Source organism: Halichoerus grypus, chromosome 7 (genome assembly GCF_964656455.1).
Source record: "Halichoerus grypus chromosome 7, mHalGry1.hap1.1, whole genome shotgun sequence".
Lineage (NCBI taxonomy): Eukaryota > Metazoa > Chordata > Mammalia > Carnivora > Phocidae > Halichoerus > Halichoerus grypus.
Window position 1 is genome coordinate 14,475,641 of NC_135718.1, and position 14,063 is coordinate 14,489,703.

The window sequence follows — 14,063 nt, forward strand, 5'->3', positions numbered from 1 at the left end:
AATGAGCCTCCGTAGAAATCAGAAGTTTTCACTGTCTTATAGGCTGCTAACAGGCTTCCGAAGAAATGAGTCAATGTTTTCATTCCACGTCCCAAAGCTCATCTGGATCGGCATCTGTGTTTGCTGTCTCCGGAGAGAGAGAGGCTAATTACTGGACAAAGCTGGGGATTAAGCTTCCCTCTTGCCCTTATGAAGGAACAGTCCCTCTGGAACAGGGTTTAGGGCTTATTAGGAGAGTGGTAGAAAGGAAAGGTGTTTCTTCCCCATCCTTTCTGGATAAGGAGGGCTTTTAATCTGACACCTTTGGCAATCACTAAGAAAAGCTTGCAAGTCCCCCAGAAGATGGGCCATCTTTTGCCATATATTCAAGCAATAAGACGTGACAGGCACATTATTTCATTGGGGCTGCACACCTTGAATGCATTCTGTGGCAGAAGGCCAAAGTACAAATGACTTCAACTCTCATGAAATGCAATATTCTCTAACAAATGCATTAAAATCCTTGCACTGGCTTATTAGTATTAAGAAATGAAAATTGCTTGAAAACTAAGGAGGCAGAGAGATTTCCTAAGATAGGTTCCTAGGGGTCAGGCACCTTGATGGCCAATAAGAAGCTACCAGGTGCAAATAATGTGCAAAGGACACATCTTAATATAGTCAGCCTGGAAGAGGTCTCTGAAATCTGAGAGCACCTGGCTCTTCCTGCGCCGCCAAAGGGCAAATGTTGAAGTATTAGAACGTGAGATCCGTGTCAGCATGTAGACCCTTACGCCAGCCTTCCAAGTTTGTATGATTACTATTTTCTCATTTTCCTAAAGGATTGCACGAGGTCTTGTGTGTCTATAAAAGCATTTTTAACGCTTTGGGGGTGATTTGGCTTTTTAAAATTTGCCTTCGAGGATGAAGGCTCCAGGCCGATTAATTGTAATCTGGCCCTTCTAAATCCTTCTCTCCCAGAGAGAGGCACATTTTTAGATGATTAGAGAACTTCAGGTGGGAACGCTACTCTGCCTCTGGCTTTATGCCTTAAAATATGACCTAAGGCGAGCTATCATTTCCCAGAAATGAAATATGTAATATGTTACTATTAAAGTGAACCAGAAAAAGAGCATTCTATTACAATAATGGGTTTTGTTTTAAAAAAAATGTAAATGTCAAATCCCCAAAGGAATAATACATATTTGATACTATTATTGGAACAGCAATACCAGTAATTGCATGAAGTGCTTATATTTAGTATTATTCCTATAGTAAAGGGATTTTATATAAACCTTTCAGTAGAATTATTATGTCAGAGGAAAATGAGAAACAACATCACTCATTATTCATGCAATCAATACACATTTATTGGAGGTGACTATGTGTCAGTCATCAGTCTAAAGGCTGGGGATGCAGAAAAAGGAAGAAGAATAAGGAGGAAGAGGAGAATAGAGTATCTTCCTGCCTTCAAGGAACTCACATTCCAGTTGAAGAGACAGGTATAGCAATTAACTTCAATGCATATCACACAGCTGTAATAAAAATCCCACAAGTGCCATGGGAATACACTACAGAGAACTATTGATTCTGGCTGAAGGAGTCCTTGCTATCCTTAGTGGCCTGTTGGAGCTGAGCTGCATCTTAAAATTTCAGGATGAAGCACACATTGGGCAGATGGAACAGCATGGTCAAAGGTGTAGCATCAGCAAATAATAATAATAATAATAAATAAAAACATGGCACATTTAGGGAATGGTGAGTGGTTTGTGTAGCTAGAGGTAAGTCTGTCAAACTGCCTAATGTCAAATACTTTGATGGACTAGTTTGAGTCAGAGAAATTTGAGTGATTTTTGAGCAGTATAATTTTACAAAATGAATGTGTTTTACATTATACTCTATAGGGCCAAGGCAATGAGAGTAGGAGACAAAATACTGCATGGAATAAAACTGTCATTCTCACCATGACTCATCTGTTAACTTATGAAAATATACTTACACGAAAAAAATGCAAGAAAATTGCCCATTTCACATGCTTATGGGTAGATTGAACCTAATTTTGTAGCATTAAAACCAATTTCCCTCTGAGAAAACATGTCACAGGGGATGGCATGAACCTTTATCATTATTAATAATATTTGATATTTCGATGTCACCTTTCATCCTGAGATCAGTCCTGTACACATGAGAACAGATAAGCTCCAAGGAAACAGAGATAATATTAATACAGTAAGTCACATGCATTTCTAGCTTCCATATTCCAAGGACTTTCCAGCTGTGCGCTTGTCTCACCTTTAGAAGTTAGTGGATATAGTTGTAAAGAAGTAATTTTTTGTTAACTTGTTATACAAGAAGTCTTAAGGTAGAGTAAGGGCCACATCCTTCTACACACAGCTCTCCTTGGAAGATCAGCTTTTGACATATCCATTCCCCTTTCTTTGGCTTCTTTGCCTGATAATCTCCATTCGGAGTGGAGGACACACCAGCAGTGAGCTGTGTCTTCATGGATTCTTCACCTTCTTCAAAAGAGTAGCAAGTCATCATGATCATCAACAACAACTACTACTACTGTTCCTTATAAAGCACTCATTTCAGGCCTGTGTTATTCTACTGTTCTAAGGTGATATACATCACCTTAACTAATTTCACACCAACTGTGCAGTAGAACTTTCTGTGATGATGGAGATGCCTCGTATCTGTGCTGTCTAATGTGGTAGCCACTAGCCCCATGCGGCTGAGTACTTGAAATGTGGCTAGTGCTACCAGGAAAATGCATTTTTCTTTCATTTAATTTCAATTAATTTTTATTGAAATAGCCATATGGCTAGTGACTATTGTATTGGACAACACACAGTGGCTTGGGGTTTATTTTTTAAAGAAAATAAAGCTCTGTTTCATCATCAGTAAGGACTTAATGAGGACTGCTGTGAGTGAATGGTTCAAAAATATTCTTGAAGCTACAAATATTTTAAAAGAAGTCCCATATTTTACATTTGGGGAATTTTTATTCCACCCTTCCCTCATCCAGTTAAAATTTCGTTTAAACCATGTCTGTGGAACATTAGGGTAGCATAGAATCATCTCTAAACAAAGAACATTTACAAGAGATGTGGGTGATATCTTTAAATGAAACCTTATTGTCATCCAATCATCCCATGTGGTCAGCAATGATGGAAACTAGTCTATCCATTGAGAACTGGAATTCTAATTACTAATTTCCCAAAGGGAGACATTCACCCCCCCTTATAAAATGGGATGACAAAAGAGGGTTTTATGTTTTGGGTGTCCGTGGAGAAACACAGTTTTCAGATAAACTCTTAATTCACTTTGGGCCCTCCTCTTACTAAAACCACCTCCCCGGGATTTCTCTGGTTTGTGTGTGAAAATATGAGAATAAACTTAAGGTGAAGAAATTGATTAGAAGACTCAATTACATTTCCGCTTAGCCCGCTCAGTAACTTACACTGTTACCACTGTTAGAGAAAGAGAACTAAGTATCCCTTGGTTTGAACCATCTGTCGCGAAAATGTGACATATGTTTGCTTTGTTTACTCAACAACCAAGTGTAAACTGATACACTGAACAAGAAATCCGTGTATGGTGTGACCCTGAGAGTGCACACACGTGTTGAGGAGGGTGCTCCATGAAGGCGTTAATCCTCTCATACCTATCCCTGAGGAACACGTGCATAGATAGGCGTGCAGATCAGAGGGGTGTCCCTTGGTTTTGGGCGCGGGAAGACCCTACAAACAATGCGCAGCACGCATTTGAATGGCTACCGCAACCAAGGGGCGCGCCTGGCTGGTGTGGAGCTGAACGGAGAGCTACCCACCCCCTCCTCTTTCCTCCTCCTTGTCTCCCCGCCCTTAACTCTCCCGCCTCAAACTTTACCCAAAGCCTGTGCCCTTTTCAATTAGCCCCACCTGGATCAAGAGGAGCGTTTCTTTTCTCTCCTCCGCAGCCCATTGTCTGGTGCAATGGGTTTGCAGATTTGACAGCTGAGCTCACCCAGACTCGATTCAAACTCGGTTTCCCTGAATGATGAACTTGGTATCAGGAAAGATCCCGAACCCAAGCCCTGAGTGGCCAGACCGCCCTCCGCCACCGCCCTCCGCCGCTGTTCCATAGACTCCTCTCAGGACCCAGTGTAGGCTTCGTTCCCCTGGGCGCCCCCCGGTGTACGGGGAGAGGACTACGTGTTCCCGACGGGGTAGGGGGGTCAGCAGCACGGCTGAGAACGAGTGGTCCCAGAAATTGGGGCAAAAGGCTGTGTATGTGTTGGGCGTTTAAATTTATTATTTTAAAATTTACTCTTGAAACAGCCAAGATGGAGGTTAGCTTATAAATTTCCCAAAGCCAGGTCTGGCGCGGTTTAAATGCAGTGGCCGGGGGTTCCGCTTTTGTCTCCTTGCCCAAGCTCCAGGAGAGAGAGAGAGAGAGAGATAGAGATAGAGATAGATAGATAGAGAGAGAGAGAGAGAGAGAGACTGCGTGTGCATGTGTGAGTGCGTGCGCGCTGGCGTGGGTCGGTGCGTGGGCACATCCTGCGATCTCGGCTCCGAGGGTCTGGGTCTGAGTGTGTCTTTAACGCGCCAAGTCTTGAGTCATAGCGCGAGTGACGTGGGGAAAAACTTTGTGTTCGGAAGAAGGGTCTGATTCGATTGCAATAGGACGGAAGAAAGAAAGAGCCCTTGTGCTTTGTGCCCTTTTGTGTCTGAGTGAGTGTGTGTGTGTCTGCGAGAGCGAGGAGGAGAGAGAGGGAGAGAGAGAGAGAGAGAGAGTCAGGCAGCACTCGCGGCCGGCTGCATAGCGCTGCGTGTCCTGTGCGCGCGTCCGGGGTCCGGCGCCGAGTCCCACCGCGGACGAGTGTGTTCATCTGCGGCGTCCGTGCGTGCGAGCCTCAGAGGGGGCTGGCGGGAGCGGGAGCAGGAGCAGGCCGAGGGTCCTCAGGCAAAGAAATCTGGCCTCGAAACCCGCTAGCCTCGCTCAGCTTCCGATATCCCTAACCGGCATCCGAGAGCCGGGGGGCTCTGCTCGGAAATCGTCCTGGCCCAACTCAGCCCCTTTGAGCTCTCGAAGATTACCGCATCTTCTTCCTAGCGCAGAGAAGTGAGCCCGGAAAGGGAAGGAAGGGGCGGGGACACCCCCCAAAATAAATAAATAAATAAACAAACTGGCTCCTCGACACAGCTGGACACGGTCGGTTGAGTCCAGGTTGGTGGCATTTGGAGAGTTTTCTCGTTCGGTGGATTTGGGAGCCCATCGCCGCTCCCCCACCCTCTTCTCCCCTCTTGCAGGCGCCCCTCAACTTTGGGGTCCTGGGGCGCGCGCGGCTAGGGGCTGCACCTGCCCCGGCGCTCCAGGGCTGCGGGCCGGTGCGCTCGCCCCGGGCGGTGGCGTTGATGAGCCCGAGTCCCGGGCGAGCCTGTGCGCGGCGCGGACACCGGGGAGGGAGCGGAGGACCCACCGCGGGTAGGGGCGCGCGAGCCGGGTTTCGGCTCCAGCCGGGACGTCGGTTCCCCCTCGCCCGGCTGCCTCAGAAAGGAGGCGAGCCCGGGGAGGAGGGGGAGACGGCGACCGGGGGCAGCGATTGGTGGTTTGGGTGAAGAGGGCCGGCAGCGGAGCGAGCGAGCTGGCTGGAGGAGGGGGCGGCGAACTTCCAGGGAGAAGGGGCTCTTTCTGCGCCAGGGCTGGAGAAAGAGCTGCCGCCGCCGTGTGCTTCGACTCCAGGCAGCTGCTGGCTCCGCTCGCAGCGCTCGGAAAGTAACGTTATTTATTTATTTGCTTGCGTTCAGCCTCTTGGGTTGGACCCGATAGACACCCCTTGGACTTTGGGAGCTCGCTTCCGACCTTTCCAGCTCCTACCCTGCCCTTGCGGGCGGCTCCCCGGAATACACGTACATGCCCCCCCCACCCCGGCGCCCCCTTCCTGCGCCCGGACCCGGTTAGGGGTGGGTGGGCCCTCCCCCGGGCGCTAGAAAGTCCCCCAAGGCGGGAGCAGGGGAGGGCAGAGGGGCGGGGGAGGTTCTAGCGCTCTCGGCTCTCATTTCAAAGCGCGCTCTCCCTTCCAGGTTGGGTCAGACCTGAACCCCTAAAAGCGGAACCGCCTCCCACCCTCGCGCCAGCCGCCCGCCGGGAGCTGAGTCGCCGGCGGCGGTGGCGGCGGACGGACCCGGGAGTTTCCTCTCGCACTGGATGGAGCTGAACTTTGGGCGGCCAGAGCAGCGCGGCCGTCCGGGGATCGCTGTATGCTGAGCTCCCTCGGCGAGACCCAGCGGCGGCTCCGGATTTTGGGGGGGCGGGGACCAGCTGCGCGCCGGCACCATGTTCCTGGCGACCTTGTACTTCGCGCTGCCGCTCCTGGGTAAGTCGAGGCCGCCGCTAGCTTTCTAACCTGCCGAGTCTTTCCGAGGGGTACTCGGGGCAGCCCCCCCCCCCCATTGCAGCGCGGTTGCTCTGGGTGTGGGCGAAGTTTCGTTTTGGGGAAGGGGATCTTGAATCCTCAGCACCCTGGGCTTGGGAGGCGGTGATGGCGCGGCACTTGCCCGCAGCTTTTTGTGCTTGGTTTTTATTTTCTGTTCTTTTTAATGGTCTATCCTGGCGGAGAGTTAAGAGGTCCGAGCCCCTCCAGCCCCGGGACCAGCGCTCCTTGCGAGTCCCGGGAGCTCGCGGAGGCGCAGCGGGCAGGTGGGGTGTGGGCGAGCATTGGACTGGCAGAGCAAACTTCGAAGGGAAAACTTTTCCCCGAATAGTGTCTGAGCGCTCCCCGCCCGGCGGGCCGCGGACCAGAGCTCGGCCGCCCCTCGCCCGGCGCCCAGCCGGCAGCCGCCCTCCTCTTCGGAAAGCCCCCGGCTTCCGTCGGGCGGGGCCGAGCGAGCGGCTCCCGGAGGCCGAGCAGCTGCGCGGGCCGGGCTGCCCCGGAGCGGCGGGGCGGGCACGCGCGGGGGGCAGCGCGCGCCCCGGGGCAAACCGCAAACAGCCCGCAAAGCCACGCCGGGCGAAGGCTGGCGTAGCCTGGGAGAGCCGGCGGCCGGAGGTCCCAGGGCGGGAAAATGACTCCCCGGCGTAGAGGGGCGGGCCCGCTGGCTGCGCAGGGCACCGCAGAAGCCTGGGCAGGCACGCGCCCTCGCCCGAGCCGGAGGCTTCGGGTCCCTGCCCAGGCGCCCTCACGCTCCCTCCCCTCCGCCCGCAGACTTGCTCCTGTCGGCCGAGGTGAGCGGCGGGGACCGCCTGGACTGTGTGAAAGCCAGCGATCAGTGCCTGAAGGAGCAGAGCTGCAGCACCAAGTACCGCACGCTGAGGCAGTGCGTCGCGGGCAAGGAGACCAACTTCAGCCTGACATCGGGCCTGGAGGCCAAGGACGAGTGCCGCAGTGCCATGGAGGCCCTCAAGCAGAAGTCTCTCTACAACTGCCGCTGCAAGCGGGGTATGAAGAAGGAGAAGAACTGCCTGCGCATCTACTGGAGCATGTACCAGAGTCTGCAGGGTACGCGCCGACCGTCCTCGCCCCCCACCCCACCCCACCCCCACCCCCACCCCTCACCCCACAAAGGCAGGCGGGCCCCTCGGCCGGTCCGCTGACCTCATCCTCTCCTCGCTTCTCCCCAGCTGCAGAATGAGGACCTTTCATTGGCCCCCAGGGACAGCGGCAGCTGGTGTTTGCTGCCTCCCGAGCAGCATTGTTGGGGCCTGGTTGTTGGAAAACCCATGAGGGGGTGGGGGACACCCCCCCTCCCCGGGCCCCGCTGACCTCTCTGAAACCTGGTCAGAGCATCCGAGTAGGAGCCCGTTAAGGGACAGGGCAGGAACTCCAAACTTCTCTCCAAGGAGAGCTTCAGAGGATAAGAATACAAAGACTTGTCCTGAATCCTGTCCGGAGTTTCTCCCCTTTCTTCTTCCCTTCTGTCTATTCTGACATAAGATAAAGAATTAAGAATAAAAGGTCCAGTAGACTCTATTCTGTCTTTACCCTCATCAAACCTGATCAAAGGCAGAAAAGCCATTTGTCATCTTAGATTAGCTGAGTCTTGAACCAGCTGGTGTGGTTCAGCCTTGGTTAACACAGAAGTGGCTTTGAGAGAAAAAGGGCCACTTGTCACAACCGTCCATTCCAGTGGGAATTTTTTGGTCCTCGTGTGCCAGAGGTGGCTGGTGTTTGTAAATCTAACACAGCCATCCAGTGCATTCATTCTCCACGGAGACACCAAACATTTGTAACATACAGATTTGACCTCTCAGCTGCCTCCTACTTCAAAACCTATTACAATGAAAACCTATTTCAGAGGCTGTTTCATAACCAGCATCCCGGCTTTCTGGCCACGTGCTACATTGAGGGGCAAAGAAATGGGGGCCTCCTTTGGGTCACTTTTCTTCCATTGGCTCCCGGAGGTAAGCTGGGCTGGTGACATCACTGGTTCCTTCCTCTCTTATTTCATTCCTTTGCAAAGAGTGGGAGAGTTTTCTGGCAAGATCAGGCTGGGTTGCTCTCCAGTGTTTTCATGGCACTCTGGGGAGAGGAAGGACAACAAAGGCAGAGGGAATGCAACATAACCATGGCCAAATAGATGCATTTGAGACCTTTGAAAGTTTCAGCATCTTTTTGTTACACAATCATAACATCGTTAGAATTTAGATTCAGTAACAAAAACTCTCTGAAATATGTCCGCTTTCCAGATCTAAGCCCCACCGTTCTGTTGTTTTTAGGAAATGATCTGCTTGAAGATTCCCCTTACGAGCCAGTTAACAGCAGATTGTCTGATATATTCCGGGTGGTCCCATTCATACCAGGTAAGCAGATTCATGCTTCTACTTGGATGCCTTTGTCTGCTTGAAATCCATTGGCTTGCATTCTCTTTGGCTCTCAGAGAGCGTCTAAGTAGATAGTTGAATGGTACAGCATTTCTGGGAAATTAGAAATCGGATGATGATAATGAAGAGGCAGAATGCCTAGAGATGATTGTATGACTTGAAAGTAATTCTAAATGAAGTAATGTGGTGCAGTGATTTGAAAGAGGTTGGAGGGAGGTGACTTGGTTGAACTTTTTTTTCCACATTGAAATATGATTGGCTAGCTCTTGCATAGGGACTTCTGTCTGTAGGTGGCAATCATACTCCCTTCTTGCTACCTACCATTCACAGCGCCTCCCTGCAAATGGGATCCCTGTCAGTGATGCCTCGTACTTTATGAGACTTCTGAAGATAATCTTAGATTGTTGAAGAGTTTCAGATGGACTCACTTGTCTGCCTTTGATTTAAAAGCTTCAACTCTACCATTTGTTAACAATTCTATTTATATTTATATTTTTATTTTTTTTAAAGATTTTATTTTATTTATTTGACAGAGAGAGAGAGAGACAGCTAGAGAGGGAACACAAGCAGGCGGAGTGGGAGAGGGAGAAGCAGGCTCCTGGCAGAGCAGGGAGCCCGATGCGGGGCTCGATCCCAGGACCCTGGGATCATGACCTGAGCCGAAGGCAGACGCTTAACGACTGAGCCACCCAGGCGCCCCAACAATTCTATTTTTAATTTGTCCTGAGCAAGTGTGTGCGTGTATCAAAGAATGTCTTACTTCCCCAGTGGCCCTTTAAAAAGTGGTCTCGCTTCCCATGGTTTGTTTTGTCTGTCTTTGCGATTCTACGTTTGTTTTGGAAGTGAACTTAGTTTCAGAATTAAGTTTTTCATAACTCTGGCATTCAGACAGCCCCATAAATAATGAGCAAGGCAGTAATTTCTCTTAATGACATACAGATTCCAAACTGATACTGTCTTTATTTGTTTACACTTAAGACATTTTCTCAAGTATATACAGCCATCACAAATGATATGTTTTGTTGGTGGTTGTACATGGGGGTGAATGTTGAGTTTTATGAGGTGATGGTTTGTTACGGGTGAGAGTGTTCTGGTGTTCTAAACATTTTCTGTTTTCCTGCAGAAAGCCATAGAATCAAGGGTATATGTAAATACTGATATTATGTGTCGGTGTATTATACATACATTCATTCACTCACAGACATCCAATGAGTACCTAATACGTTCTAGCCATTGGGATTTTGGCGGTGAGCCAGACAGATGTCGCCCCTGTCCTCGTGAATCTTCGAGACAGCCAGCAACTGGCATTTATTAAGCCCCTATTTTATTCCAGGCACTGTGTTAAGAACTTTTTTTAAGATTTTATTTATTTATTTATTTGAGAGAGAGATCAGAGGGAGAGAGACAAGCAGACTCTGCGCTGAGCATGGAGCTCAGTGTAGGGCTCAATCTCACGACCTGAGATCATCATCTGAGCGGAAATCAAGAATCAGATGCTTAACTGACTGAGCCACCCAGGCGCCCCCGTGTTAGCAATTTTTTATCATTAACTTAGATAACCTGTGCATCTTGGGTATTATTATTTCGATTTTAGGAATGAAGCAATTGATGCAGTGTGAAGTTAAGAAACCAGCCCAAGATCACAAAGCTCATGATTAACGAAACCAGAATTTAAACCCAGATTTGTTTGATTCTGAGCTTTTGTAACATCTGCCCCTTGTTACCCAGAGTGTGGTCTTTGGACCAGTGGCATGGACATCACCTGGGAGTTGGTTAGAAGTGTGGAATTTCAGGCTCCATCCCAGACCTGCTGAATCAGAACTTAATGTTTTAAGAAGATCCCTGGGCTGGGTGCTTCATATACACATGAAGCTTGAGAAGCATTTCTCTACTTTATTCTGTTTCTGGTTCAGAGGAGAAGTGTGTGTGTGTATGTGTTTTGGGGTAAGATATAAGGGTTTAAGTTTAGTATCAGAGGCATTCATATATTATCCAAATAATGCTGATAATTTCCACTCCGGAGCCCTGCTAATGCTCCTTCCCCATCCCCTTGGTCCAGCTGGGGCAGTGTCTCAAGTACTGGAGGAAAGATGCACAGACTCATCTGAGCTCTCATAGGGGCAGGTCTTTAGGAGCTGGGGTGGGATGTGGCCATGGCGTACCAGGAGCGAACCTGGCCTTCCTAGTGCTTGGAGGGGTAGTGCCTCTTGCCTGCTGCCTGCCCCCTGGAAACCTTATTCCTTAGTTTTTGTGCTGATGCTTGGAGATCGGATATGAGCCTTCCCGTGGACAGTGAGAGTGAGAACGCAGGCTAGGAGGAAGGCTTACTTGGGTTTTAGTTTCAGAACTGCTGGGGACTATAGGACTGCAACAGACTCATTTTCCCTTTCTGGTGCTCTCTTTTCTTGGTATAATGGGACCACGGGAGTAAATAATCTTTAGTCCTTAACAGGTCACGATTCTGAGGGAAGATTGAGGTCACCTCCAGAACCCATTTACTGTGCTCTTCAATTGTGTTTTCAATCCTTGCATTCATTCTACAGTTAAAATGGCTTGGTCATTCTCAGATACCCCTGGCTTGCCTGAAAATCTTCTATGAATGTTGGGAATTCTGCATATGGACCAAGTTTCACTCATTCATTTTCTTGGGTCCCTTTCTCAGCCAGGTTTCTTTTCATAGCAAATATGACCCTGACTTTGTGAGACCTGTCCTGCTGAGAACCCAGAAGTCATAATGAATTAATCAGAGCCAGGAAGGCCTTGTCTGGAGCTACATTTTATCTCTCAAGGGCATTGAATTTAGGTTCCAGCACTAATGAGCTTTGACCTCTGACAGTGACGGTGTTCCCTAAGTGGGTATAGGGAAGCCAAATGGAACCTTGAGAGGTTTTAAGTCATTGAATAATGCATATTATTCAGTTTGGCATTTGTAGAATAAGGAAGGACAAAGGAGCAGGATGATAAATGTTGCTTTTCGTGGTTTGATTCTGAGTTTCTAGAACATCTCTCCTGCCTTCAAAATCTCTCTGAGGAAACCAGGACAACAGGGCCTCTGTCTTTTACAGATATGGTAGCAATCAGAGTTTCCATATTTGGGTTTCTTTGCCCAATGTGAGGTGAATGTTTATCCACATACATTAAGTGTGAGCTGAATTGTCTCACTGAACAAGGCAGGTTTGACGTTCTTGTGTTTCCATTTTCTTTGGACTCCTCAGAGCTGTGGGCTCCTTTGCCATTGTTTACTTGATCACCAGTTAAAAAGCCATATTGAGGTGCTGTCAGTAGCCTGACAGGAGCAAGGAAGGGAACAGAAATGAGATAGAGTCTCAAACCTGTCATCTCTGTTCTGAAGCCTGAGCGGCAGGAAGGAAATCAAACAGCCGAGTCAGGTGAGAATTGGGGAATTGCAGGAGCACAGCCCTTGTGGAAATGCATCGGTAGAAGCATTTGGCCTTGAAAGCACTTTTAAGGGCTCGAGGAGGGGCCTTCGTTGTGGGTTGATGCCATTGTGGTTTTTAGGGGTCTCAAACAGGAAGAACCAGGCAGTGAGTGGGAGCGTACAAAGGAAAGAGGGAGCCAGTGCAAGAGGATGTTGGAGGAGAGGAGAGAACACGGAAAAGGGTCTTGGGAGCCAAGAGGGCAGAGCTGTGTGGGCACATGGAGGCTCAGAGGACAAAGCCACCACGTATGTTTCACATCTGCTATGACCCTCTGCTCTTTAACCTTGCCTTTTCTTCTCTGTGCAAGTTCTAGAAGCAGCAAGAAGTAAATAGTGATTTGAAAGGGAGATGAACCTGTTGGCCATGTTTTTGGACTCTCTGGAGGGGGAGAGCAAAGTAGCAAAAAATTTTGAAAATACAGTGGGTGCCAAGAAGAGTCTGAGGATGGAGGATCAGAAGGGGATATAAGCACCTCTATGGCAACGAGAGAAAAAAAGAGGGCTCCAGGGTTTAAAAGTATTGACTGGGAGGTTGGATTTTGTAGAGAGGAGTCAAGAGAGGCCAGGCCTTTCTCAAAAATAACCAGAGCCGATGGTATTGCAAACGAGAAGCGAGATGGATGTGGGGAAAGAGGGGCATTAGGATTTGAACATGCTGACTCTGGTTTGGTAAAAGATAAAGGTCTAACTCTCTGCCTCTCTCATCATTTCCTGCCAAGTCCTAGGAATGGCTTAGACCTTCCCAGGAAGCCATAGGATCTTGACATCGGTTCCCACGCAGTTGGAAATAGTTTGCTTCAGTAGGAGATGCCCCTAAGCACTCTTTGGAGTATGGCCCCTTTCTCTGAATAATGCTGTGAATAATTAGCCATGTTTAGCATTTCCGTTGTAATATGCCATCATACTTATGTCACTATGAAAAAAAAAAAGCTTTCTTAAAAATTTTACATGTTGAAGAAGAGTCTTATAAGGTCCTGTGCTGTCTTGTCAAATCAGGACCACAGAGAGAAGTGTTTGTAAATACCAGCTACTGGGGTATGTGGTGGTCCTTTGCCTTCCACTCAGCTTTCCAAAACCCCTCTAATCATGTTGTCCCAATAGGTGAGAATCCCCGTTGGTTCCTTGTTCCCTGTCCTGACATATGGTAAACTCCTCCCCAGGCCAGATTGTGCCTGCCTTCCTTCTCTAAGCCCGTCACCCCCCGTCCACTCAGGCTCACTGAGCAATCCATTCCCCAAGCATTTCACGTGTCTTCACTTTCCTGTGCCTTTGCTCATGCTCTTGCCTCTGATGGGGAAGTCTCTGTTAGTTCCCCAAGACCTAGACCCAATTTCATCTCTGGGGCCATGCTGGAATTCCCCCAGACAAGCACTTCCACTCAAGACGCTTTCGTGCTGCGTTTTGTTCTTGCCTTCACGATAGCTGTTAATCACAGGGTATTGAGAGGACTCACGTATGTGTCTATTTTTCGCACTGGAAAGCTGGGGGACCTGCTTGCTATGCGGGGTGTATACTTAGCCTGGAGCCTTCTTCCTGTTCCTGAGTGGTCACCTCGTTAACCATGGGTGCTTGAATATCAGAGAAGGGCTGTAGAGATCCAGTCTAACCTTCTGCTTTCACAGAAGGGAAGCCCAGAGAGAGGAAGTGTCTTGGCCGGGGCCACAGTGCTTGAGGGTAGCCCCGAGGACTTTGCTAGAACACAGCAGTGACTTCGAGGAGGCCAGTGTTAGCCTCTTTCTGTTCTGCGTGCTCTCTGGACACATCATCCATTCCTGGGACTGCTGCTCCCACTTAAACTGAAGACTCAGAGCCTTCCCTCCTATTCTAGCCTCTCCTGAGC

At 49.1% G+C, this 14,063-nt stretch overlaps 1 protein-coding gene across 1 annotated transcript in view; it reads left to right on the top strand.

Annotated features, from left to right (window-relative positions):
- Positions 1-5,638: 5,638 nt before the first annotated feature.
- Positions 5,639-14,063, top strand: part of GFRA1 (GDNF family receptor alpha 1) — a 222,591-nt gene continuing 214,166 nt past the window's right edge. The window contains exons 1-4 of the mRNA XM_036096278.2: positions 5,639-5,739; positions 6,048-6,340; positions 7,169-7,462; positions 8,680-8,763. Of these exons, the coding sequence (XP_035952171.1) occupies positions 6,301-6,340; positions 7,169-7,462; positions 8,680-8,763 (418 nt within the window). The 5' untranslated portion in view covers positions 5,639-5,739; positions 6,048-6,300. The remainder of the gene's footprint in view (positions 5,740-6,047; positions 6,341-7,168; positions 7,463-8,679; positions 8,764-14,063) is intronic.